This window comes from Salvelinus fontinalis, chromosome 28 (genome assembly GCF_029448725.1).
Source record: "Salvelinus fontinalis isolate EN_2023a chromosome 28, ASM2944872v1, whole genome shotgun sequence".
Lineage (NCBI taxonomy): Eukaryota > Metazoa > Chordata > Actinopteri > Salmoniformes > Salmonidae > Salvelinus > Salvelinus fontinalis.
Genome location: NC_074692.1, coordinates 2,426,914 through 2,453,864, shown reverse-complemented (window position 1 = coordinate 2,453,864; position 26,951 = coordinate 2,426,914). Strand labels below are relative to the sequence as shown.

General features: G+C 41.1%; 1 protein-coding gene across 5 annotated transcripts; it reads left to right on the top strand.

Annotated features, from left to right (window-relative positions):
* On the top strand, nt 1-26,951 carry LOC129825950 (AP-3 complex subunit sigma-1). Of its 5 annotated transcripts, none has more exons than XM_055886111.1 (8): nt 1-395; nt 16,631-16,722; nt 17,914-18,025; nt 18,173-18,244; nt 19,271-19,378; nt 20,736-20,803; nt 25,981-25,994; nt 26,367-26,951. In XM_055886111.1, exons 1-8 carry the CDS (start codon nt 327-329, stop codon nt 26,501-26,503), a joined length of 672 nt encoding a protein of 223 aa, XP_055742086.1. In that variant the 5' UTR covers nt 1-326; the 3' UTR covers nt 26,504-26,951. The 5 variants fall into 5 exon arrangements, with proteins under 5 accessions (XP_055742086.1, XP_055742088.1, XP_055742090.1 ...); XM_055886115.1 differs by having other exon boundaries at nt 6-395; nt 20,762-20,803; nt 26,367-26,414; XM_055886113.1 differs by lacking the exon at nt 25,981-25,994 and having other exon boundaries at nt 2-395.

Below are 26,951 nucleotides of genomic sequence, written 5' to 3'. Positions count from 1 at the left end.
CTAGGACTTTTCCGCCATTTTGGTAACACTATCCAGTGGTTTCAGATCTAGTAAAATGGGACATCTCCAGCTGTCTCAAGTGTCTTGAAAGAGGTGGAGAGGTTGAGTTCTGACTGGTCAAATGAAACGTTTACTATCGCAGTTTGACCCACCACGGCTGCTGTAGTTAGAAGAAGATTAATGGTTTTGACGTGGAGTATTTCCGCAAAAACTGGATTGAGAAGCGGCATGTAATTTAGCTTGTTAGCCGTTTTAGCTAGAACGATTGAAACGGATTTCAGCGTCCCAGGTATACCATTTTTCTTCGCCCCTCAAAACAGAACATCATGATTAAAGCCATACTAATATTCAACAACCATGGAAAACCTCGGCTTTCTAAATTCTACGAGCATTACGTGAGTATGCGGTTGTTTATAATCTACTGGCTAGTAACAGTTAATAGCAAGCAAATGTCACACAGCTAACGTTAAAATTATCTAGCTAGATAACGTTACTTACTGTACGTTACGAATCCAGTAAAGTTAAAGAGTTACTAGCTAGCTAACCACACTGGGATTCTCGTGTAACGTTACTTATACAAAAGCTTTGTTTGATGTGATGACATAGCTAGCTAACATTAGCCATTTCTTTTTGGACTGACAACTAGCTAACGTTAAATAGTTAGCTATGGCAATGTTGTTAGCTAAAACTTAGTTGTGCTAATTAACTGCATCATTATTGAAAACATTACTTGTTAGCTAACGGTACTAGTCATATTCGGAAACTGTAATTTGAGACCAGAGCCGGTTTCCCAAAACCAATTTAAGGGAAAGTTCACCCATTTTGCCTTATTACATGTAATTGTAGTTGATCTCCCAAACTGATTTTTTAAACATTTTGTTTCTTTAGTCATCACTTGACAGACTACAATGGATTATGAGAATGTGTCTAATCATGTTATCACTCCAAACTCATTTTATACTGAACAATATAAACACTACATGCAACAGTTAACAATTTTATTGAGTTTATATAAGGAAATGTAAATTTAAATAAATTAGGCCCTACTCTATGAATTCCACATGATTGGGCAGGGGCGAAGCCATGGGTGGGCCTGGGATGGCATAGGCCCACCCACTGGGGAGCCAGGCCCAGCCAATCAGAATGAGTTTTTCTCCACAAAAGGGCTTTATTACAGACAGAAACACCCCTCAGTCCGGGTGTCTGGTTTAAGACAATCTTGCAGGTAAAGAAGCCGGATGTGGAGGTCCTGGGCTGACGTGGTTAACACATGGTCTGCGGTTGAGGCCGGTTGGCCAAATTTCTAAAACAATGTTGGAGGCAGTTTATCGTTGAGAAATTAACATTCAATTCTCTGGCAACAGCTCTGGTGAACTTTCCTGTAATCAGCATGCCAATCGCACGCTCCCTCAATTTGAGCCATCTGTGGCATTGTTGTGTGACACAACTGCACATTTTAGTGGCCTTTTATTGTCCCCAGCAAAAGGTGCACCTGTAATGATCATGCGGTTTAATCAGCTTCTTGATATGCCTCACCTGTCAGGCTTACCATGGCAAAGAAATGCTCACTAAAAGGGATGTACACAAATTTGTGCAAAACATTTGAGAGAAATAAGCTTTGTGCATATGGAACATTTGTGGGGTATTTTATTTCACCTCATGAAACATGGGACCAACACTTTGACATGTTTTTGTTCAGTTTACAGTACCAGTCAAAAGTTGACACCTACTCATTCAAGGGTTTTTCTTAATTTTTTACATTGTAGAATGACCCACTGGGAATGTGATAAAATAAATAACTCTATTCTGACATTTCACATTCTTAAAATAAAGTGGTGATCCTAACTGATCTAAGACAGGGAATTTTTACTTGGATTAAATGTCAGGAATTGTGAAAAACTGAGTTTAAATGTTTTTGGCTAACTTCCGACTTCAACTGTATATACAGTGGGGAGAACAAGTATTTGATACACTGCCGATTTTGCAGGTTTTCCTACTTACAAAGCATGTAGAGGTCTACAATTTTATCCCTGATGTCCTTACACAGCGCTCTGGTCTTGGCCATTGTGGAGAGGTTGGCGTCTGTTTGAGTGTGTGGACAGGTGTCTTTTTATACAGGTAACGAGTTCAACCAGGTGCAGTTAATACAGGTAATGAGTGGAGAACAGGAGGGCTTCTTAAAGAAAAACTAACAGGTCTGTGAGAGCCGGAATTCTTACTGGTTGGTAGGCGATCAAATACTTATCATACAATAAAATGCTAATTAATTACTTAAAAATCATACAATGTGATTTTCTGGATTTTTGTTTTAGATTCCGTCTCTCACAGTTGAAGTGTACCTATGATAAAAAATTACAGACCTCTACATGCTTTGTAAGTAGGAAAACCTGCAAAATCAGCAGTGTATCAAATACTTGTTCTCCCCGCTGTGTGTGTGTGTGTGTGTGTGTGTGTATGTATATGTATATATATGTGTATATATATATATATACACTGCTCAAAAAAATAAAGGGAACACTTAAATAACACAATGTAACTCCAAGTCAATCACACTTCTGTGAAATCAAACTGTCCACTTAGGAAGCAACATTGATTGACAATAAATTTCACATGCTGTTGTGCAAATGGAATAGACAAAAGGTGGAAATTATAGGCAATTAGTAAGACACCCCCAAAAAAGGAATGGTTCTGCAGGTGGTGACCACACACCACTTCTCAGTTCCTATGCTTCCTGGCTGATGTTTTGGTCACTTTTGAATGCTGGCGGTGCTTTCACTCTAGTGGTAGCATGAGACGGAGTCTACAACCCACACAAGTGGCTTAGGTAGTGCAGTTCTTTCAGGATGGCACATCAATGCGAACTGTGGCAAAAAGGTTTGCTGTGTCTGTCAGCGTAGTGTCCAGAGCATGCAGGCGCTACCAGGAGACAGGCCAGTACATCAGGAGACGTGGAGGAGGCCGTAGGAGGGCAACAACCCAGCAGCAGGACCGGTACCTCCGCCTTAGTGCAAGGAGGTGCACTGCCAGAGCCCTGCAAAATGACCTCCAGCAGGCCACAAATGTGCATGTGTCTGCTCAAACAGTCAGAAACAGACTCCATGAGGGTGGTATGAGGGCCCGACGTCCACAGTTGGGGGTTGTGCTTACAGCCTTACAGTTGTTTAAGTGTTCCCTTTATTTTTTTGAGCTGTGTGTGTGTGTGTGTGTATATATATATATATATATATATATATATATATATATATATATAATTGCCTCGGCAAATACGTCAATTCATTACAGATTTCTTGAGTTAGATTAATTCAGACTATTTTGAGGAACTGTTTACTGACTACGGCGTCGCAAGAGAGACAAACGGAATTATTGCTGCTTTTCTTTATAAGCGAGTATGCGAGACGCGGATGTTCACTTCGCCTAGTAGGGTTCTGCTATGAGCAAACCGAACCTAGTATGCAGATGCCTTAAGACTTCGGCAAAAGCGTGCGTCTTCGCCTTTACATAATTACCGTTTACGCAATCCCAAACCGGTCCATTTTTATAAATCACATTCTGGGTCAGGTGGGCATAATTTGAAAGCTTATTATAAAAGCTAAATTATAAAATACTATTTTAGTGTTAGGCATTCACTAAGAAATTAAGAGAAGCAGCTCGTAATATTGGTGCGTATAGAATGGAGTCGAGTGCACTGAGATGCATGGTCTGCGGCACTTTCCCCCCCGCAATACAACATACGGGCTCATTCGGTTCAGACCAACCCAGGGTAAAACGCCATGTGATCAAACATGGTTATCATAAACATCTACTGTATATTACAGGAGTTTTATGATATGGCAATGTGAAGTGCACGTTTGGCTTGTTTCTATGATATCAAAGCCATAATTATTATACTCAACTTTTAAAATACACTACATAACCAAAAGTATGTGGACACCTGCTCGTCAAACATCTCATTCCAAAATCATGGGCATTAATATGGAGTTGGTTCCCCTTTGCTGCTATAATAGCCTCCACTCTTCTGGGGAGGCTTTCCACTGACCTTTTTGTCTCTTCTCTCTGGTGAGGTTCTCATTGCTTGGAAGGCAGTCACGGTTTGTCCTTTATTTAAAGGGGGAGATCAAGCGGATCTTAACTGTTATAGGCCTATTTCTATTTTGCCCTGTTTGTCAAAAGTGTTGGAAAAACTTGTTTAATAATTAACTGACTTGCTTTCTTGATGTGTATATAGTATTCTCTCTGGTATCCAATCTGGTGTCCGCTCAGATATGTATGCGTCACTCCAACCTAAAAGGTCCTCAATGATGCCACCATTTCCCTTGATTCTAAGCAATTTTGTGCTGCTCTTTTTATTGATTTGGCCAAAGCTTTTGATACGGTAGACCATTCCATTCTTGTGGGCCGGCTAAGGACTATTGTGGTCTCTGATGGGTCTTTGACCTGGTTTGCTAACTACCTCTCTCAAAGAGTGTATAAAGTCAGAACATCTGCTGTCTCAGCCACTGCCTGTCACCAAGGGTGTACCCCAAGGCCCGATCCTAGGCCTCACACTCTTCCCAATTTACATCAACAGCATAGCTCAGGCAGTAGGAAGCTCTCTCATAATTTATATGCAGATGATAGTCTTATACTCAGCTGGCCCCTCCCTGGATTTTGTGTTATACGCTCTTCAACAAGCTTTCTCTGCCCTTAACCTTGTTCTGAACACCTCCAAAACAAAGGCCATGTGGTTTGGTAAGAAGAATGGCCCTCCCCACAGGTGTGATTACTACCTCTGAGGGTTTAGGGCTTGAGGTAGTCACCTTATACAAGTACTTGTATATGTACTCGGTACACTGTCCTTCTCTCAGCACATATCAAAGCTGCAAGCTAAATTTAAATCTAGACTTGATTTCCTCTATCGTAATTGCTCCTCTTTCCCCCCAGCTGCCAAACTAACCGTGATTCAGATGACCATCCTACCCATGCTAGATTACAGAGACATAATTTATAGATCGGCAGGTAAGAGGGTTCTCGAGAGGCTAGATGTTCTTTACTGTTTGGCCATCAGATTTGCCACCAATGCTCCTTAATGGAGACATCACTGCACTCAGTACTCTGTAAACTGGTCATCTCTGTATACCCATCGCAAGACCCACTGGTTGAGTCTTATTTATAAAACCCTCTTAGGCCTCACTCCTCCCTATCTGAGATATCTACTGCAGCCCTCATCCTCCACATACAACACCCGTTCTGCCAGTCGCATTTGTTCGAAAATGTGCATATTTTGAGTTGAAATCCGTGGTTATACATTGTGAAAACGTACCAACTTTTTTCCAGAATCTCCGGATAAATTTCTGACACTCACCTAATCTGACCAAATAACTCATCATAAACTTTACTAAAAAATACATGTTGGATAGCAAATGAAAGATACTCTAGTTCTTAATGCAATCGCCGTGTTAGAATTCTAAAAATAACTTTAGTATGACATACAGCTTACGTTATAGCGAGACAGCGCCCAAAATCAGGGCGGAAAATAATACTAAACATTTGACAGAAATACGAAATAACATCATAAATGGTTCCTACTTTTGCTGAGCTTCCATCAGAATCTTGTACAAGGGGTCCTTTGTCCAGAACAATCGTTGTTTGGTTTTAGAATGTCCTTTTTTCCTGTCGAATTAGCAACCAAAGCTAGCCAAGTGGCGCGAAGCTGTCCATCTCCACCAAACGCAGAGAACGGAACACGACAAAACTCACGATAAACTTTCAATAATCTGATAAAACTATATTGAAAAAACATACTTTACGATGATATTATCACATTTATCAAATAAAATCAAAGCCGGAGATATTAGCCGTCTATAACGAAAGCTTTTCAGAAGGCAAACCAGAGTTCCTTCCCGCGCCTTGCTGAACAAAGGAAATTGGGGTCATGTCATTCCAAGAGCTCTCTTTTGACCTCAGATCAAGCTATACACCCCATTCCACCTCTCACTGCCTATTGACATCTAGTGGAAGGCGTATGCAGTGCATGTAGATTCATAGATTTGAAGCAAATGAATAGGAAGGCCCTGGAACAGAGCCTCGATTTCAGATTTTTCACTTCCTCACAGGAAGTTTGCTGCAAAATGAGTTTTGTTTTACTCACAGATATAATTCAAACGGTTTTAGAAACTTGAGTGTTTTCTATCCAATAGTAATAATAATATGCATATTGTACGAGCAAGAATTGAGTACGAAGCAGTTTTAATTTGGGAACGATTTTTTACAAAGTGAAAACAGCGCCCCCCCTATCCCAAAGAAGTTAAAGGTCCCCAAAGCGCACACATCCCTGGGTCGCTCGTCCTTTCAGTTCGCTGCAGCTAGCGACTGGAATGAGCTGCAAAAAAACACTCAAACTGGACAGTTTTATCTCCATCTCCTTATTCAAAGACTCAATCATGGACACTCTTACTGACAGTTGTGGCTACTTTGTGTGATATATTGTTGTCTCTACCTTCTTGTAATTTGTGCTGTTGTCTGTGCCCAATAATGTTTGTACCATGTTTTGTGCTGCTGCCATGTTGTTGCTACCATGTTGTCATATGTTGCTGCCATGCAAACTGTTGTCTTAGGTCTCTCGTTATGTAGTGTTGTAGTGTGTTTTGTCTTATTTGTATTTCATAAAACATTACATTTTTAATCCCAGCCCTCATCCTTTTGGGAGGCCGTCATTGTAAATAAGAATTTGTTCTTAACTGAATTGCCTAGTTAAATAAAGTTTAAATAAAAAAAAATAAAAAAAATAGTTGTTGGAACATTGCTGCAGGGACTTGCTTCCATCCAGCCTCAGGTATTAGTGAGGTCGGGCACTGATGTTGGGAGATTATGCCTGGCTTGCAGTCAGGGCTCTGTCCAGGCCAGTCAAGTTCTTCCACACGGATCTCGACAAAAATGTCTGTATGGACCTCGCTTTGTGCACAGGAGCATTGTCATGCTGAAACAGGCCCAAACTGTTGCCACAAAGTTGGAATCACTGAATTGTCTAGAATGTCATTGTTTGCTGAACTGTTAAGATTTCCTTTCACTGGAACTAAGGGGCCTTGCCCGAACCATGAAAAACAACCACAGACCATTATTCCACCGCCAACAATCTTTACAGTTGGCACTGTCCGTTTGGGCAGGTAGTGTTCTCCTGGCATCCGCCAAACCCAAATTCATCCGTCGGAGAGCCAGATAGTGAAGCGTGATTCATCACTCCAGAGAACGCGAGTCCACTAATTTGAAGGGAGGGGGGGGGTTCTAAATCTCAAGAGTAAATAACTCAACGGACACTATGAAAGCTTAACCAAGTTTAATTATTCCCAGAGGATCAATACAGCTGCATTAGAAGAAACATGTTTCCACCACCACAAGTATGTGTATATATATACTCCAATTTAGGCACTCCTCCTTCTCTCCAATCCTTACATCAATTATGGTTCGACAGGAGGATGAAGAAATGGGGTAACAAACCATAATTTCTCCCTTAAAACTTCTTATGGCTGCAAGGCAAAGTGTTGAGTAGCCAGTGAAATCGTGCCCATTTCAAACGGCCTCCTACTCAAATCTTGCTCGTACAATATGAATATTATTAGTCATTTTGGATAGAAAACACTTTCTAGTTTCTAAAAGAGTTGGAATTATTTCTCTGAGTGAAACAGAAGTCCTTCTGCAGCACTTTTCCTGACCAGGAAGTGAAATGTCAGAAATCGATGCTCTTTTCAACTTGATGCCTATACATGGTCTTGACACTTAGGAGTCTGCTGACACTCTATACGCCTTCCTATTGGTGTAAAGAGGATGTCAGAGAAGAAATTTTTGTTCTCCTCTTGGTCTGTGGTGGAAAAAAAACTATTTCTTTGACGTGACCGTCCACTTCCGGTACTCTGAAGGAAGTGGGATTGACTTCTGTTTTGCCTTGGTAATGAACGGCTAACGTCTCCGGCTCGAATTTTTTTTGATACATGTGACCATATCATCGTAATGTATGTTTTTTCAATATAGTTTAATCAGATTACAAGGATTTCCTTACCGGCCAAACCCTCCCTAACCCGGACGACGCTAAGCCAATTGTGCGTCGCCCCACGGACCCGCTAGCTGCACCTGGTGGCGCAGCTAGCGCTGCGATGGGGTGCTCTAGACCACTGCGCCACCCGGGAGGGCCCCCGTTTCGAACATTTTAACTCCATACGGTTCAACATTACACACACTTGAAAATTACTTATAAATTAACAAACAATAATAATAATAAACATGAACAAAAAAAATGAAACATGATTTAACATTCACTGTTAGGCTTATGGCCTCTGTTTTACCTGCACACTCTTATTTCCATCCCATCACAACAGAATGGCATTCCAGCTGAAGCGGTTGGCTTCCTACACTTCAGCTGGAGTTGCTTTTTAGTTTCTCCACTTTTTCCTGGTTCCTAAGAGAGTGATAGCACACAACTTGGAAAGCAACAAAAAGGCACTTAAAACATAACAGCATTAATAACGTGTTAAGATATGCAGAGTTATATATGCATGACAACCCAAAGTTTGATAACATGACAAATCCCATCCTCTCGCTTAGCCTGACTATGCCTTCAGGATATTTTTCTGCTGAGGTTGGCAAAAATGGAAGCCCTAAAAAGCCTCCTCGTGCTTTCTCCCAGTCTTCCCAGTCAGACTACAGGATCTAAGAGGTGTTCCCAAGCCATGTCATTCTCACTTTGCTCCTCATCACCTTCCTCCATAGCCACCCGATATATACGTGCGGTAGCCTTATCAATTGTACCTCATCCTGAGGTTAACTCAACACTGCATAGTCGTTTTAACATCAATGCCCTCAGCACATGATATCCCAACAATATCACCAAAGTAACCCCTGCTATTACTAACACTGCTCCTGACACATATCTCACAACACCCCTCATTTGCGCAGTAGTCCAGTTCCATGCTGTCAATATAGCATTCTTCATCCTACTAGTACTGCTCCTTCAGTTCTTGTCCCTACAGCGACTGCCGTGAGAATAGCTATTGCCTGGAATCTGTCTCCTGCTGTTGTTTGTGGTGGTTAATTTCTTTACTATCAAATGAGGAGAGACACTTATCACACAACTCAGTTATACTTAAACTAAATCTTTAATCACTTATTAATAAGGGAGCAGGTCAATACAATGCACACACATAAAGTGAAATGATTGAGTGCCCTACAATAATGATGGCTGGTCGACGAATCACCCTCAGATGATTCGTTGAGAGCCCCGAGACAAAAGTACGACGGTCCTTTATAGCTAAAATACACCCCTTTCAACCTACATGACGAACAGATGTAAAGAATGGGTAACAAGGTTAAGATTTGTATGAAAGATACTTAGAATTCACAGCAGACAGTATCTGCTATAAAAACAGTTCTCTCTCCCTGGTACCATATAGAACAGAAACATTAACTCATGCTCTGGAATGGGGTCCCTTTAGGTTTTATCACCCAAAAGACATTGTAAATCTCCTGTCAGTGTTATCTCCCAGAGGCCCATCCTCAGTAGAACACACACAGATGAGCGATCTAACAACCCCTTTTTCTGTTGCATGAAACAACCATTTGATGCAATAATAGCATTCTAACGTAATCTTGTAATTTCCACCGTATCTTCGATTATCTTCGTGTTTACTTAGGACTGAACCTTTCAGATACTCCTTACCTGTCTCCCAGTTCATTCCCTGGTCCTTAGCCACCAACATCTCCAATGACCTCCTGTGTTCTGCTACAGTTGGTACCTGTGGATAATACTTTCCTGTGCTCAAGTTAGGTACTCATCCCAAGGCCAATCTACACTCCACCCGTTTGTGAACACCCTTGTTACGGTGTAGACTTTGGGGCCCAACGGTTGATAAGCGGCCACCTTCTGACACTTTCCGTTTACCGTCACTCGGTCCCAATCTTCTGGGAGGTATGTCAAGTATTTACTAGCTGTCAGAAATGGGGGAGAAATTAGTGGCGTTGGAAGAGAATCCAGACACAAACTCTGAGTCACATGTTTCTTAATCACACTCTGCAGAAGATGGGATCTGTGGCTATTCTTTCAAGTGTTATGCCTTCTGTGACAAACTCATTACTAAACGTTGACAAGTGTCTGAAATGACAACACTGTCTCTACTACTTTCACCATTATCTGGGTATGTGTAACGTTCAATTCATCTTCATAATAGTCCCTGTATTGTACACAACTAGCTGTCCTCCCTTTCCTCCGAGCTATTTCCTGTAACAATATACATAGAGGAGTTCTTGTTCCCCAGAGACTCTACTACCCACTTCCTTAATTTACTAGACACACAAACTTCCGCCCCAGTCATATTAAATTCTGCTCTGCCAATTCCATGTAACATTAATGCCTTGGTTTTTGGGACTCCATAGAATGCACTGATATCGGTCCTGCCAGAATTTGCAACTAACACTCCGTAGGCCTGACCCTTGACCCCTCCAGCATACCATCTACACTGATGGATGTTGGTCTTTGTCACTAGTTCTGCCCCTAAATGAGTCTGCAAGTATGCCTTCATCTGCTCATGTGCATCTTCTTCCCCCTTACGCTTAATAGTAAGAGTAGTTTGGTTCCCATATTCCCCCCTTAGGATGTTGTCCAGAGTATAATTACCCCAACAAACTATCTTTCCCCAGGTTCGTGGTCTACTGGTGTCTGAAACTTTCCCTGACCACTTCACCAGTAATGCACTAAAGGGCTATTAAATAAAAACTCCTTTTACGAGATAGCACTTCCCCCACACTATCCTTTGCTACTCCATCGTCAGCAATGATTGTGTCGACGCTATCAACCTCCTGAAATGTTTTGAGTTCTGGTAACATTAGTCTGAAAGTTATCGACCGAGCTTCAGCTGATCGAGAACCCTGGCACATAACTTCCATCTGTGGCAACAGAGAAAATCTAGTTTCGTTCTTTAAACTCTCAGTATTATTATGTTCCTTCCACACTCCTGTCTGTAACAAAACCACACCTCGTTCAGAACAACCTACATCCAATGTGCTAGTTCTGTTATCAAGTGGCTCCACCCATATCACCATACTTTTGTGATGAGTGACCTGTCTAGTATCCGTGGCGTTAGTACCGACTTTGCCCCCAATGCATTCTCGTGTCTTCATATTTAGCAACCCATTCTATGCTAATAGATGAACTATCTTCTTTACATGGTTCAGTAACCATCAAAGCAACAGACACAAACTGTGTCGGTTAAAATAGCTCCCAGACCCAACCCAACTGCTTGTCTACAGTGGACTCTTCCTCTCTCACTTTAGCTCCGCTTCAACTATCATGGCGACTTCTAACTCACCCATTATGCTGCGGGATATTGTTTCACGTGAGAAGTGTGAACCCACCGAGGAGAGGTTGTGGTCTTTACCGCTGCGGGTGCATGGTCCTGACCAACGCCGTCCCAGCACCCCCGCCTGGTGGATCTTGATGTACACTCGCTCTCCAGGAGTCAGCCTGTGCTCTCGGTTATCTCCTGGCTCCTGCTCCTCGTATGCTGCATTCACCTGGGATAATACACATTGCAACGCATGGGTCATTTTCTGACAATAAGATAACATAGATTTTCCCATTATTGCCAAATCACTAATTTGTGACGTGAATAACAGCCCCCGGTATTCCCCGCCGCTTGCGGCCTATACGGGCAATGGAGCGCATGGGAGATTCCCAAAGCCTTACGTACCACTTGTAGCACTTTAGAAGTGAAATGCGTTCCTTGATCAGAATCTAATGTCCGAAATAAGCCCCATCTCGGTATCACTTCCCTTAACAAAGTTTGCGCCACAAAGTTCGCTGAAGCTGAGGAAGTTGCAAATACTTCTGTCCATCTTGAAAATCTGTCCACCACCACCATGCTTGGGTCTTGCCCCTGCTTCGAGGGAGTGGCCCTATAAAGTATATCTGCAATGATGTAAATGGTCCTTCCGGCAGGGGTTGCTGTCGGGTAGGAGTAGGCAATATTATGTTGTGCACATATCACACCTTTTAACCCAGACCCAAAATGTTCCTAACACCCCCTTTCCCCACCACGTCATCTTGCACTGAGAGTACATATTCACAGCCGATTGATGGGTTGGTCCATGATATATTCCAGGAAGAGTAACATGTATCCCGCTTGGAGCCACGGTTCTTCCAGTGGTAGTGTTATACCACAACCCTTCAGTGTCTACTTGGCACCCCTGCTCTAACCACTCCCACATTTTTTTTCTTGTTTGCTGCTGTAAATCTTTCAGACTTAGAATCCCAGCCTTCGTATTCACAATATTTACATGTGGTTTTTGAACACTGCCGCCTTAGGTAATCGTAGAGCAGACGAAATGGCTATGGCGATTTCATCTGTACGACTAGTATGAGCTTCACATTTCACCACTGCTAATTTACTGGGTAACTGACATGCTTCTGATAATGCCTCTACCTCCAGTCTGTTTTTTTTATTGGTGTTCCTATCGCTGTTAACATGCCCCGTTGTGACCACAATGTACCGACATCATGAACTACCACAAATGCATGTCGAGTCGGTGTATATTGTAATTCTCCCCTTCCGACAATCTACAGGCCTCGGCCAATGCTTGTAACTCAGTGGGCCAGCTTTCACTATTCCCCTGTCATCACAGACAGCGTACCCCGTTACTCTCTTCCCTTCTGTGGTCATGTAACTAGAGCCATCTGTATACAATACTTGTCCCGATTCCAATACTGTCTCTTGCAAATCAGGCCTAGGTTTTGAAGTAATCTGATCTGGGTCACATGTATTCAAAGCACCAATCTTGTGAAATTGTAGATTTTTCCCATTTAACGTTAACTCTCATTTTGTCCATCTTGTACTAGTAACATGCTGTGCTTTCGTGCTGTTCATTATGGTTGCTACTGCATGTGGAACATACAAAATCTACTTTTTGACCCGTTTTGTAATCGAAGCCGTGTTATGCAATACCATTTCTGTCGCCTGTACCGCCCTAAGGCACGGTGGCATTCCTCTTGCCACCGAGTCTAGCGATTTACTCCAGTACATTACTGGTCTTTCCCTACCCCCACGATTTTGCATAACCACCGCGCTACAATGTCCTTCCTGTTCATGATAAAAAAATTAAAAGGTCATTTTAGGTTTGGTAATCCCAATGCTGGCGCTTGTGTAACGGATGTGAAATGGCTAGCTAGTTAGCGGGTACGCGCTACTAGCGTTTCAATCAGTTACGTCACAGACGTAAAGGGACAGACGTAAAGTTATACTGTTACATTGATGCTGTTGGGCCGCGGCTTTTGTGGAGCGATGGGTAACGACGCTTCGTGGGTGACTGTTGTTGATGTGTGCAGAGGGTCCCTGGTTCACGCCCGAGGTCGGGGCGAGGGGACGTACTAAAGTTATACTGTTACACTTGACACAATTGCTTCTTTAGCTTGACAAACACCTCATCACACTCTTGACTCCACTCTATCCTTTCATGGGGGCCCTTCCCCCCCCTTTCATCAACTCTCTAAGTGGCTCAGCAATTTCAGGGAATGACGGCATAAAATGTGTAACAAAATTTAAAACTCCTAAAGTTTTCCTGAGTGTGCGAGGAGTGTTTGGCCGTGCCAAAGAATGCATTGTTTCTACCCGATCCCGGGTAATGTGTTTCGTGCCTTTAGAAATCGAAACCCCCCCAATATGTTACCTCTTGCTTTGCTAGTTGTGCTTTCTCATATGATGCTTTATGACCCTGCTCTGCCAAATAGTCTACCAATGTGGTGAGGACTCGCATATGAGCTTCTTCATCTTTTGACGCTAATAACAAATCATCTACGTATTGTACTAACACAGAACCTTCAAATTGAAGGTTCAATGCAGAATGATACCAAGTTGGACTATTTGTAAATCCCATCGGCGCCCTAGCCCACGTATATTGCTCCCCCTGGCAACAGAACGCGAACCAGTGTTGTGACTCCTCAGCCACCGGCACAGACCAAAATCCATTTTTCATGTCTAACACACTGTAGCATTCTGAGTCTGAGGGAATGGATGCCAATAGGTCTGCCAAATCTGCTCCCACCGGTGTGCTTTTCACTGCATGTTTGTTTATGCTGCGAAAATCCACAGTAATACGCCATTTTTAGTCCTTTTTCACTGGGTATAAAGGGCTGTTACATCGAGCTGGTCCGCGGGTCACTATGCCACGTGCAAGTAATAGTGGAAGGTTCTCCGACACCGATTTCTCAGCCTCCGGTTTAATAGGGTATTGCTTCATTGGTTCTTCCTCAACCACAACAAGCTTGCAACCTTTGATTAGACCACAGTCTCATGCGTCTTTTGCCGCTAGTGCATGGTCCTGAAACAACAAATCGGTTCTATTCCCGTAGCCATGTAAATTGCTCTTGGTATTGTTACTGGTCCTAGGTTTAATGACATAGGTAATAGCTGTATCGCCTTAGATTGTGCCCCTGTTACCCCACTGAATGTGATACTTTTCCCGGTCGCAAATTAGCCAATTTTTTTCAGCGTAAGGAATCAGTGATATTTGAGCGCCTGTATCTATTAGAAAGTTGTGTGAGACGTGACCTCCTACGGCTCCTTTCACATAAAAAAAACGTAATCTCTATGAACCACTATTGATCGAACGGAGGCCATGCACTGCTATGTAAAATTTTCCTGTCCGGCTACCTTCAAGAGGGTTTGCTGCTGCTCTTTTGACAGACGCAAACACTTGTATACCGGCATTTCCTCCAAAGGCAACAGGTTCCAGTACCACCCAACACTAATTTTTCCAATGTCCGATAGCCCCACACATAAAACAGGGAGCTATCCCCCCGTGCCTTATCACAGGGTCGCTACCCTTTCCTGTTTCCTTATCTTTCCTTGGCCATCGAACCCACTGTTAGTGACTTTCACTGTGGCAGCATTAACCACTCGTACAGCTGCAGAGCAAACTGAATTAGACTCCACTCTCAACACTGCTTGTACTATTTCATCCCAATGAGAATGCTGGTCTACTACCCTTGCGATAGCCGCTTTGATAACAGGTTTCAAACCATCAAAGCTGATGTACAAATTCCTACATTTTGATCATATCTATCCCCCATTGTCAGGTTAGTACGCAACGCATCATCCATCCGATCCACACAATCGCATGTTTTCTGCACGAAACTATGCACAATATTGGCATGTTAGAAACTATAACTCCCTACTACATTGCACAGTTCATGCTTGATCTGATTTATCTCTACAGAAACTGCACATCGAGCTCAGGAAAAAAACAGAATAAATTAATTCAAGTAACCGACGTAGTTCAATTAGTTTAACTTTTTTATTTTTTATTTTTATTTTTTATAAATAAGCTCAGCGCTACCTAGAAGGCTAAATAAACCCTTGCTCACCAGAATGTCAGGAGTAGATATTAAAACTTCTTATGGCTGCATCCCGCTAACGGGATCGATATGACAACAGCCAATGAAAGTGCAGGGCGCCAAATTCAAACAACAGAAATCTCATAATTAAAATTCCTCAAACATACATGTATCTTATACCATTTTAAAGGTAATCTTGTTGTTAATCCCACCAAAGTGTCCGATTTTCAAATATGCTTTTCAGTGAAAGCACTACAAACGATTATGTTAGGTCACCACCAAACCACAATAAGCACAGCCATTTTTCCAGCGAAATATATCAGTCACAAAAATCCGAAATAGAGATAAAATGAATCACTAACCTTTGATGATCTTCATCAGATGACACTCATAGGACTTGATGATACACAATACATGCATGTTTTGTTTGATAAAGTTCATATTTATATCAAAAAATCGGAGTTTACATTGGCGCGTTCCAAAAACATCAAGTGATTTTGCATAGCCACATTGTTTCAACAGAAATACTCATCATAAATGTAGATGATAATACAAGTTATACACATGGAATTATAGATATACCTCTCCTTAATGCAACCGCTGTGTCAGATTTAAAAAAAAAATCATACGGAAAAAGCAAACCATGCAATAATCTGAGACGGCGCTCAGAACAATAGCCAAATTAGCCGCCATGTTGGAGTCAACAGAAACCAGAAAATACATGATAAATGATCAAACACCTTTGGGATGAATTGGAAGGCTGACCGCGAGCCAAGCCTAATCGCCCAGCGTTAGTGCCCAACCTCACTAATGATCTTGCTGTTGAATGGAAGCAAGTCCCTGCAGCAATGTTCCAACATCTAGTGAAATGCCTTCCCAGAAGAGTAGAGGCTGTTATAGTAGCAAAGGACCAACTCCACATTATTGCCCATGACTTTTGGAATGAGATGTTTGATGAGCAGGTGTCCTCATACTGTTGGTCATGTAGTGTAACTTCAAACTATTTTGAATCCATTTTTTTTCTTGGGCCTAGTCAGTAAAGCTCATTGAGGGAAGTTCTACTTTCAATTCTTCAAAAAAATGCATGGTTATGTGACCATTTGGATGTACTACTACTTTTCCAGGTTATTAGTGTGTACATATGGTAGTCTCAGCCATCAGTAAATTATCAGAACAAAAGAATGGATAGTTTTAAACATAAATGTTCTGCAGACCCATACCAAAAGCTTTACATTTTTGTTTTCTCATCCACACTGACTGTTTGTCCTTTATGTTCCACAGAGTGAAGACACAGAACAACAAATCATCAGAGAAACATTTCATCTGGTATCCAAAAGGGATGAGAACGTCTGCAATTTCCTAGAAGGTGGAATGTAAGAGATTTCTTTAAGACGTCATAAACTGTCCACAGGTACTGAAAACAATAACCCCCCACATGTTATGTTGGACCCTATTGATATAGAAGGCTTTTGTCTTAACATTTCCTGCTCATGTAACAATGAAATGCATAACCTTTCAATGCCATGTACAACTGATACAAATTAACGATTTGTCTCACGATGTGGGCTACTCAACAAAACGCTCCACGTGTTGAATCAGCTTTTCATGATGCAACGTTCCCATGACACGTTGCACTGCATGGGAGAGCAACGGGACAGAGGGAGAGTGGTATCAGATGGTGGCCAGCTGGTGGGGAGAGAAATTGGATCATCATGAATAGTTAAATATGATTTAATTATTCATGATGCAGGCTATTGCGTTATGGAACCTCCCTCTCACATGACGGAATAATACAATTGGGGTGTGATCATTGGTGCACGCCGTAGAAAAATGTTTTGCGTCGAATGAGCCTTTCTTATTGGACAAGTTCAGGTTAGTCTCCCTCTGTTTTAGCCTGTTTGCTTTTCTTTTTGGTTCCTAGTAAATAAACCCCCTGGGATCCCTGGTATATGATTGTTGCTACTGTTTATGCTCATCAGAAAGTTTGATGTTGCTCAAGCAGATCCAGGTCAACATGTTTTTACCAGGCCTTACAAAGATTGTTCAAGGCTTCTGTACCTGGCCTGGACTTAACTTGCGCTAGACACGTGACCCTTTTACTTGTTCATCATACCAGCATGTTTGGCTGTGTTTCACATCATGGAATGTGTGTGTTGACTAATTAACATGACACTGGACTATCCCATGCATTGATTGGGTGTGTGCCCCTTGTCGTGTGGACTTGTTCCGATGTAGAGGAAGTACTAGGAGACAGTGCTGCTGACGTGTCAGTTTGTAGTGTAAGCACACAGGGCAGATGGCTTGTTGTTGCATTGATCTCTGTTAACCAACCGTGGCTCACTTCCACATGCATGCCAGTCTTCACAGATCCCAGGCAAACGCACACCAACTGGGGTTTATTTACTAGACTCCAAACTCATGCAAACGGGCTGGACAGGACCTACCTGAATTTTCCCAATAAGAAACACGTTTTCATTGCAAAGGTTTTGTTACGGTTTGCACTAATGAGTACACCCTTGTTCAGAGTTTTGATTGTCCCTTCGTTTTTGTTTTCGTGTCGTTAGGTTGATCGGCGGGTCAGAGAACAAGCTCATCTACAGACACTATGCTACGCTCTACTTCGTATTCTGCGTCGATTCCTCGGAGAGTGAGCTTGGCATCCTTGACCTTATCCAGGTAATGTTTCCAAAGTCTTAGGGGAATTGTATTTGGAAAAAAAAATATATTGTTCAACTACGACCATTTTGGTACCACAATTTTAGATAATCTACCGTCCACCAAAAACTATTACACTGTTCAGTGAATGTGATCGTCTCTCCACAGGTGTTTGTGGAAACCCTGGACAAATGCTTTGAGAATGTTTGTGAACTTGACTTAATTTTCCACGTGGACAAGGTAGAGAATTATTTTATCAACTATATCCTATTATTTCATCCTTGATTTTTATATTCACTATACCAAGGATGTATGTCAACCTTGCCCCAAACAGCGGCATTAAATGCTCACAATGAATGTCTGATTTCCCATAGAAACTCACTGTGTTAGTGTCATTTGTTTACTATAAGGCTGTCTGAATTCATCTCCCGTCAAATCAAAGTTGGTCGTGTACACAGTTTAGCAGATGTTATAGCGGGTACAGCGAAATGCTTGTATGCAGCAAAATCCTTGTAGAAACAGGGCGGGTGTGTCCATCAGCGTCATCTTAATGATATACCTGTGACAATGCTTCAGTCCTGCTGGCTCTTGTCACAAGAAAATCTATTGGGAATGTCTAGCCAAGTCTGTGGCAGCGAAGCTGTAAAGGTTTTCTTCCATAGGTGAAGGAGAGGACCAAAATGCAGCGCGGCTAGTGTTAAACATGTTTAATACAAACACAAGTGAAACACTACAAACAACATACAAAATAACAAATGTGCAAAACCGATACAGACCTGTCTGGTGCAGACCACAAACACAGAGACAGGTAACAAACACCCACAAACCCCCAACACAAAACAAGCCTCCTATATATATGAGTCTCAATCAGAGACAATGACTACCATCTGTCTCTGATTGAGAACCCACACTAGGCTGACATAGAAACAGACAAACTAGACACACAACATAGAATTCCCACCTAGCTCACGTCCTGACCAACTAAACACATACAAAACAACAGAAAACAGGTCAGGAACGTGACAGAAGCCGGATATTACAGTACTTTCTGCACAGGTTGCAGCATTTCACACACAGAGATGACATTGATATTCATGTGTACAGAGGAGTGAGTTTGTGAAACCCTTTTCTCTACAGCAGGTTACAAATATGTGAAAGGCACAGAAAATAATCCCCCCTAAAACATCTCTTTTGGGTGAAAGCAATAGGATGTTTTCGCAGTCTGAGAAGAGCCTATAAATAGAACATTTTGGATTGAACCTGTAGGTACACAATATACTGGCAGAGATGGTGATGGGAGGAATGGTGCTCGAGACCAACATGAATGAGATCATCACGCAGGTGGACGCCCAAAACAAAATGGAGAAATCGGAGGTAAGAGTGGCAGTAATTCCTTCTGACTTCTCATACTCCAGGTATGTGTAGGCATGTGTGTATGCTGGAACCTGCATGCCCCTCCAGTGCCCTGACTCTTGAGTGTTTGTGCTCTCTGGCCCTCCGCTACTGCACTGCTGAACCACACATAATTACATTTATCTTCCTTCCTACCCCTAAGTTATAATCATCATCACAGACACCGATTGTCTCTTCTCTGGAATCTAAATTTACACATTGTCCAATGCATCTGCGGAATCTTGATCCTCAACAATCACACACTCATGAGATGCATTGCTCATCCCACTCTACAGACTGGACATCTCGTGTTGACGTATTTGCTTAAACGGGCAGATGGTGGTAGTGTTTCTATGGCTGTTGAATGGTTAGTTGTGGTCAGAGAGCGATGTTGAATTAACGACATTCGATGTTCAAGTCTAGATATTAAGGCCTAGACATTTTTTGAAATTTCTAAATTTCATCATTCATGAAAACCGATTGTTACAGACAGAGATAATTTTATGGAATCATTGCCATTTACCAATTGCAGAACAATGCCATTATGACTGTATTCTGATCCATCTAAATACAAGACCCGGTGTATTTTTAAATTGACACACACAAAATATTCCAGTTAAATAAATGGATATGAAGCCAAATATTGAAAAGCCGCAAATGTTTATCAAAGTTCTTTTGAGGAGTTATTTTAGGTTTTGTTTGCTTACTGCACAATGTAAGGTTACATGGTGTGACTCAAAAGTCCTACGGGTGTGTAACTTGCTGTTGACTTATCTTTATATCAAATTGGTGCTGCACCATTGGCTAACATTTACAGATATTACCTCACTATAGCAATGTGGCTGTATCTAACAATGGAAATCCATGCTTTGGTAACAACTTTTGGCCGTATTGTGTGGTTGATTTGAAATGGAATCATTATTGTATTGTACGCCAAGTCTTTGACTGCTCAACAAACATCAGATGTGCTCCGTCTTTTCCTTCTTGGACCTACCCTAGACCGCAGTGTGTTTTTATAGTCATGATCATTCAAACTTCAACGCTAATTCAGAGCCATAAATAATGACGTAAACAACATAAATTCCTAGTAGTGTGTAATAAAAAAAGTCAATACAAATTGGTGAAGAATGATCGGCTGTATTTAGTTCACTTTCACATGCTCATCAATATGAAACATCAGAAGTGTTGCTATGCCTTTGGAGGTGTTGAGGCCTCTCTCAGTGCAGTCTATGAATGCGGTCTACGATAGGTCTCATCACTTTCTATTTTTATAAACTGTAATTTCTTTGATCTGCTTTAACAACATTCCTCATTCCTCTTTTCCCCTGACCCTTTCTAGTTCTTTCCATTCTTCTCTCTTTACAGACATTTATCTTTCAGTCTCCCAGACAGGACAGGTAGACACAGGTACTGCTAAATTTCCAACAAGTACTGTAACTTCCCAAATTTATTTACACTATCCGTAGTTCTCCATAGGCTGACCACTTAATAACAAAATGACATCACTAACATCTAAATCTTTTTACAGCATACCCTAAAATGTATCAATGGTACTTAAAAGGAGCATTGAAACCACAAATTACTTGGCTAACATGTTTCAATTATCATTTGAAACGTCCATGTATTTCATTGCGATGTTTTTAATTAACGGCCCAATGCAGCTGTTTTTATCTCCAATATTAAACCATTTCTGGGTAACATAAGTACCTTACTGTGATTTAAAAAAATATATATATATGAAAATGGTCAAAAATAAACAGGTTCTTTAGTAAACAGCAATTTCTCAAGAATTTTGTAGGGAGGGGAAAACCTGAAAAATAATTGTTAATGGCAGAGGTTTGGCCTTTTTCTTATTGGTCTATCAACTAATTGACCACCTGGTGATTTCACCAGGCAGGCCAAACCGCAATTACACTAAAAGGGCATTATCATAATTTTCACCATTTCACAGTATGGTGAAATGTTCTAAACTAACAGTACTAACCTCATAGTGTGGAAATATACACTACCGGTCAAAAGTTTTAGAACACCTACTCATTCAAGGGTTTTTCTTTATTTGTACTATTTTCTACATTGCAGAATAATAGTGAAGACATCAAAACTATGAAATGACACATATGGAATCATGATGTAACCAAAAAAGTGTTAAATAGATCCAAATATATTTGAGGTTCTTCAAAGTAGCTACCCTTTGCCTTGATGACAGCTTTGCACACTCTTGGCATTCTCTCAACGAGCTTCACCTGGAATGCTTTTCCAACAGTCTTGAAGGAGTTCGACATATGCGGAGAACTTGTTGGCTGCTTTTCCTTCACTCTGTGGTCCGACTCATCCCAAACCCATCAATTTTGGTTGAGGTCGGGGGATTGTGGAGGCCAGGTCATCTGATGCAGCACTCCGTCACTCTCCTTCATGGAAAAATAGCCTTTACACAGCCTGGAGGTGTGTTGGGTCATTGTCCTGTTGAAAAACAAATGATAGTCCCACTAAGTGCAAACCAGATGGGATGGTGTATCACTGCAGAATGCTGTGGTAGCCATGCTGGTTAAATTGAGATGGTCCTGTGATGCCGTATTACAGCAATTCCCCACATGAATGATGTCATTAGGTAATACTATGGAAATAATTCTCACATTGAATAGCTATCGCTATACACTTGTCTGTACATTTTATAATCAAACATTAGATTGAACATTGTCATATTTTACAAACACTGAACCTTGTCACTCCCCATTACCAACAAGTAAGTCCTTACCTCAGCGTGTTTCCACTGAGTTGTTACAATTCTAATATATTACAGTGCAGTGCATTCAGAAAGTATTCAAACCCCTTTTCACTTTTTGCTATATTATAGCCTTTTTTAAAATCCTCAATCTACACACAATACCGCATAATGACGACGCAAAAACAGGTGTTTAGAAAATTTAGCAAATGTATATTTAAAAAAAGAAGTAAATTTAATATTTCAGTTAAGTGTTCAGACTAGTTTCTTGAAGCACGTTTGGCAGTGATTACAGCCTTGTTGTCTTGGCACACCTGTATTTGTTTTTTTTCCTCCCATTCTTCTCTGCAGATCTACTCAAGCTCTGTCAAGTTGGATGGGGAGCGTCGATGCACAGCTATTTTCAGGTCTCCATAGACGTTTGATCGGGTTCAAGTCCGGGCTCTGGCTGGGCCACACAAGGACATTCAGAGACTTGTTCCTTCGCCCCAGTCTGAGGTCCTGAGCGCTCTGGAGCAGGTTTTCATCAACAATCTCTCTCTGTACTTTGCTCTGTTCATCTTTTCCTTGATCCTGACTAGTCTCCCAGTCCCCGCCGCTGAAAGAGACCCCCACAGCTTGATGCTGCCACCCCAATGCTTCACCATAGGGATGTTGCCAGGTTTCCTCCAGACGTGACCTTTGGCATTCAGACCAAGAAGTTCAATCTTGGTTTCATCAGACCAGAGGATCTTGTTTCTCATGGTCAGAGTCCTTTAGTTGCCTTTTTGCAAACGCCAAGCGGGCTGTCATGTGCCTTTACTGAGGAATGGAATCCGTCTGACCACACTACCATAAAGCCCTGATTTGTGGAGTGTTGCAGAGATGGTTATCCTTCTGGAAAGTTCTCCCATCTCCACAGAGGAACTCTGGAGCGACCATCTGGTTCTTGGTCACCTCCCTGATCAGAGCCCCTCTACCCCGATTGCTCAGTTTGGCTGGGCGGCCAGCTCTAGTAAGAGTCTTGGTGGTTCCAAACTTCTTCCATTTAAGAATGATGTAGGCCACTTTGTTCTTGGGGACCTTCAATGCTGCAGAAATGTTTTGGTACCCTTCCCCAGATTTGGAGCACTCGGGAGAAGGGAATTATAATTATTATATATATATATTTTTGAGGGGGCGTTTCGGCCACACACGGGATGCCGCTGGGAAATTTGAGGCATTATCAAATGCTTGTCAAATTGTGAATGAGAGACTGGAGTGTGTACACCCTGCGCCAAAAACAAAGCAGAGGTCATGCCTTTCAAGCAGCCTTACAATGTATTAAAAATCAAAACATACCCCAACGTTTGTAGAACTAAAGTTACCTAATTTTAAATTAAGCATATAGGGGTACCTATTTCTTTGTTAACCTCTCAACACAGATTAGCCGCATGTGCGCACTCCCTCATCGTTTGGAGAAAATATCCTTTCTATTTTATTCAGCTTTGTTCAATTGGTTTCTTCAATTGTATTCTTCATAATATAAAATAATGCCACGGAATTCTAAGCAAACGTTCTCTGCTTAATGAACTAGTGTATCCCTCAGCCATATGGCATAGACAGATCAGGTCCTAACATAAGGACAACTGAGTTTGGAATTCTGTTCTTCTGAAATAGACCACATTTTCTTCATATCATGTTTCTTTAGACCTGTCTAAAATAATGGATTTATTGTTAAGGCGTAGGCTATATTACATGGATTGATTAAACTTTTTAAAATGTAGATGTTCCAAAGGTCTGCATCAGTGACTTGTAGGCTGTGTGGAAGCCAGGAGATGCTAACGGTGTTTGTGTTAACCTCTAGGGTATGTGGGACGGTAGCGTCCCACCTCGTCAACAGCCAGTGAAATTGCAAGGCGCCAAATTCAAACAGAAATCCCATATTTAAAATTCCTCAAACATACATGTATTTTACACAATTTTAAAAGATACACTTGTTGTAAATCCAGCCACAGAGTTCGATTTCAAAAAGGCTTTACGACGAAAGCAAACCAAACGATTATGTTAGGTGAGTGCCTATTCACAGAATAACACAGCCATTTTTCCAGCCAAAGAGAGGATTCACAAAAATCAGAAATATGGATGAAAGTAATCACTAACCTTTGATGATCTTCATCAGATGACACTCATAGGACTTCGTTACACAATACATGTATGTTTTGTTTGGTAAAGTTCATATTTATATCCAAAAATCTGAGTTTACATTGGCACGTTACGTTCAGTAGTACCAAAACATCCGGTGATTTTGAAGAGAGCCACATCAATTTACAGAAATACTCATAAATGTTGATGAAAATAAAAGTGTTATGCATGGAACTTTAGAATCACTTCTCCTTAAGGCAACCGCTGTCAGATTTCAAAAAAGCTTTCTGGAAAAAGCAAACCATGCAATCTGAGGTCGGCGCTCAGAGCCCAATCAAGACAAAAATATATCCGCCATATTGTGCAGCAGAAGTCAGAAATAACATTATAAACATTCACTTACCTTTGATGATCTTCATCAGAATGCACTCCCAGGAATCCCAGTTCCACAATAAATGTTTGTTTTGTTCGATAATGTCCATTTATGTCCAAATTCCTCCTTGTTCTAACGTTCAGTACACTTTCCAAACTCACGACGCGCGTGCAAGTCCAGCGGAAAGTATGGACTAAAAGTTTTAAGTTATATTACAGTCCGTAGAAACATGACTAACGAAGTATTGAATCAATCTTTAGGATGTTTTTAACATAATTCTTCAATAATGTTCCAACCGGAGAATTCGTTTGTCTTCAGAAGTGCGGTGGAACAGAGCTCGCTCTCACATGAACGCACATGGTCAGCGCATGTTCAGCTCATGGTAGACCTTACCCAATCCACTCTCATTCGGCCCCACTTCACAGTAGAAGCAACAGACAAGGCTCTAAAGACTGTTGACATCTAGTGGAAGCCTTAGGAAGTGCAACATGACCAATATCCCACTGTAACTTCAATAGGGAATGAGAAAATACTGCCCCCTACCCCAAAGAAGTTAAAGGTCAATTACTGTGAGACCAGAAGTTATTTGGTTGACAATCACCAGCTGACAAAATTTTGTGACCGCTACAGCCCTAATATAGACTGGTGTGTGTGCCTTTCCAATCAATTGAATTTACCACAGGTGGACTCCCAAGTTGTAGAAACATCTCAAGGAGGATCAATGGAAACAGGATGCACCTGAGCTCAATTTCTAGTCTCATAGCAAAGGGTCTGAATACCTATGTAAAGTAAGGTATTTCTGTTAAAAAAATATATACATTTGCAAAAATGTCTCAACCTGTTTTTGCTTTGTCATTATGGGGTATTGTGTATAGATTGAGGAAAAAAATATTGAATCAATTTTAGAATAAGGCTGTAATGTAACAAAATGTGGAAAAGGGGAAGGCGTCTGAATGCTTTCCGAATGTACTGTATATCCTTGAAAATGTTCCCACATTTTTTAAATCCACTTTCAGTGAAACAGTTTGTTTATATTACTTTAGGAATGGACAGCAAAAGGACTACGGAACTATACTGAATTGTATTTCACAGAGAACAATTTTAATCTGAGAACATTTCACATAAATACAGTATATATAAATATGTAGCAAAATAAATCTTAGTGCAATGTGATAATTTCCTTTAGGCCATCTAATATTGCTCTTGTTCGTTCCTCTTTCCTAAGGCGCATAAATAAATACGATATTTCACTATAGTCATGTTCCAATTTGGTTTTTGGGATTTCAATAAAGATTCTATACATATCTATAGCTACATTTCCTTCTCATCTCAAATTCAATCTTTTTCTTCTTTACCCAATTCTCCTTGCATTTGTATCCTTATCAGTCCTCAAGAATTTGGTGGGTTCACTTTTCAAGCAATGCTACCTCCGTCTTTTTAAAAGTCAATACTATTGAATATTTCAAGATCTATGAATGTAGCACTATGTTCTCACAGTTGATTCATAATTGGCTCTGGTTGTGATGTAAATCATAAATGAACTAAATAATGCATGTGCATATGAAGCAAGGCATTTGAATGTACATTTGCACACGTCTGTTAATAGTTGATGCTTTGCATTTTGTCTGTTGTCCGTATAGTGCTTTTATATTTAGTACTGTGGAGTTGTGTGTCCCTGTCCATTGTGAGTAGGTCTGGTGGTGTGAAAGTTGTAACGTGCAATATGTTTGTAAGCGTTTCTGGTGACTCTTAACTCTGTGTTTTGTGTGTAGGCTGGTATTGCAGGTGCACCTGCTCGTGCCGTATCTGCCGTAAAGAACATGAACCTTCCCGAAATGCCCAGAAACATCAACATTGGAGACATCAGCATAAAAGTGCCAAACTTACCTTCCTTCAAATAGCGGCATGAGCCACTGTGCAGAAGTTGACCAATGTTTACGATGCAATTTGTTTACCAAAATCAAAAATGAATATCAACAAAGATCACGAAGGTACTGTGTGAATTCCTTTTGGCGTTAAATCATCCTTTGTTTCCTTGTTTTAAATGACTGTCATTGATGTGGCTTGTTTGAGAAGATTAAGTATTTATTTATTACATTCCTCTACCCTCACTGGACGTGTTCCATTATGTATTGGCTGCTACAGTATTGGAAAATCATACCTTAGTAGTTTGTAAAACAAACTGAACAGAATATTCTTATATACAATATGATGGGATTGTGTTTCTTTGTCTTGTCTGTGTACAACATTTTAAATGATCTTGTCTTATCAAATTATTTTCTCTTGATTTTTAATCAGTGAATGTCATTTTTTTTTCTTCTCCTTTTTGCAACTCAATAAAGTATTGAATCATTTAA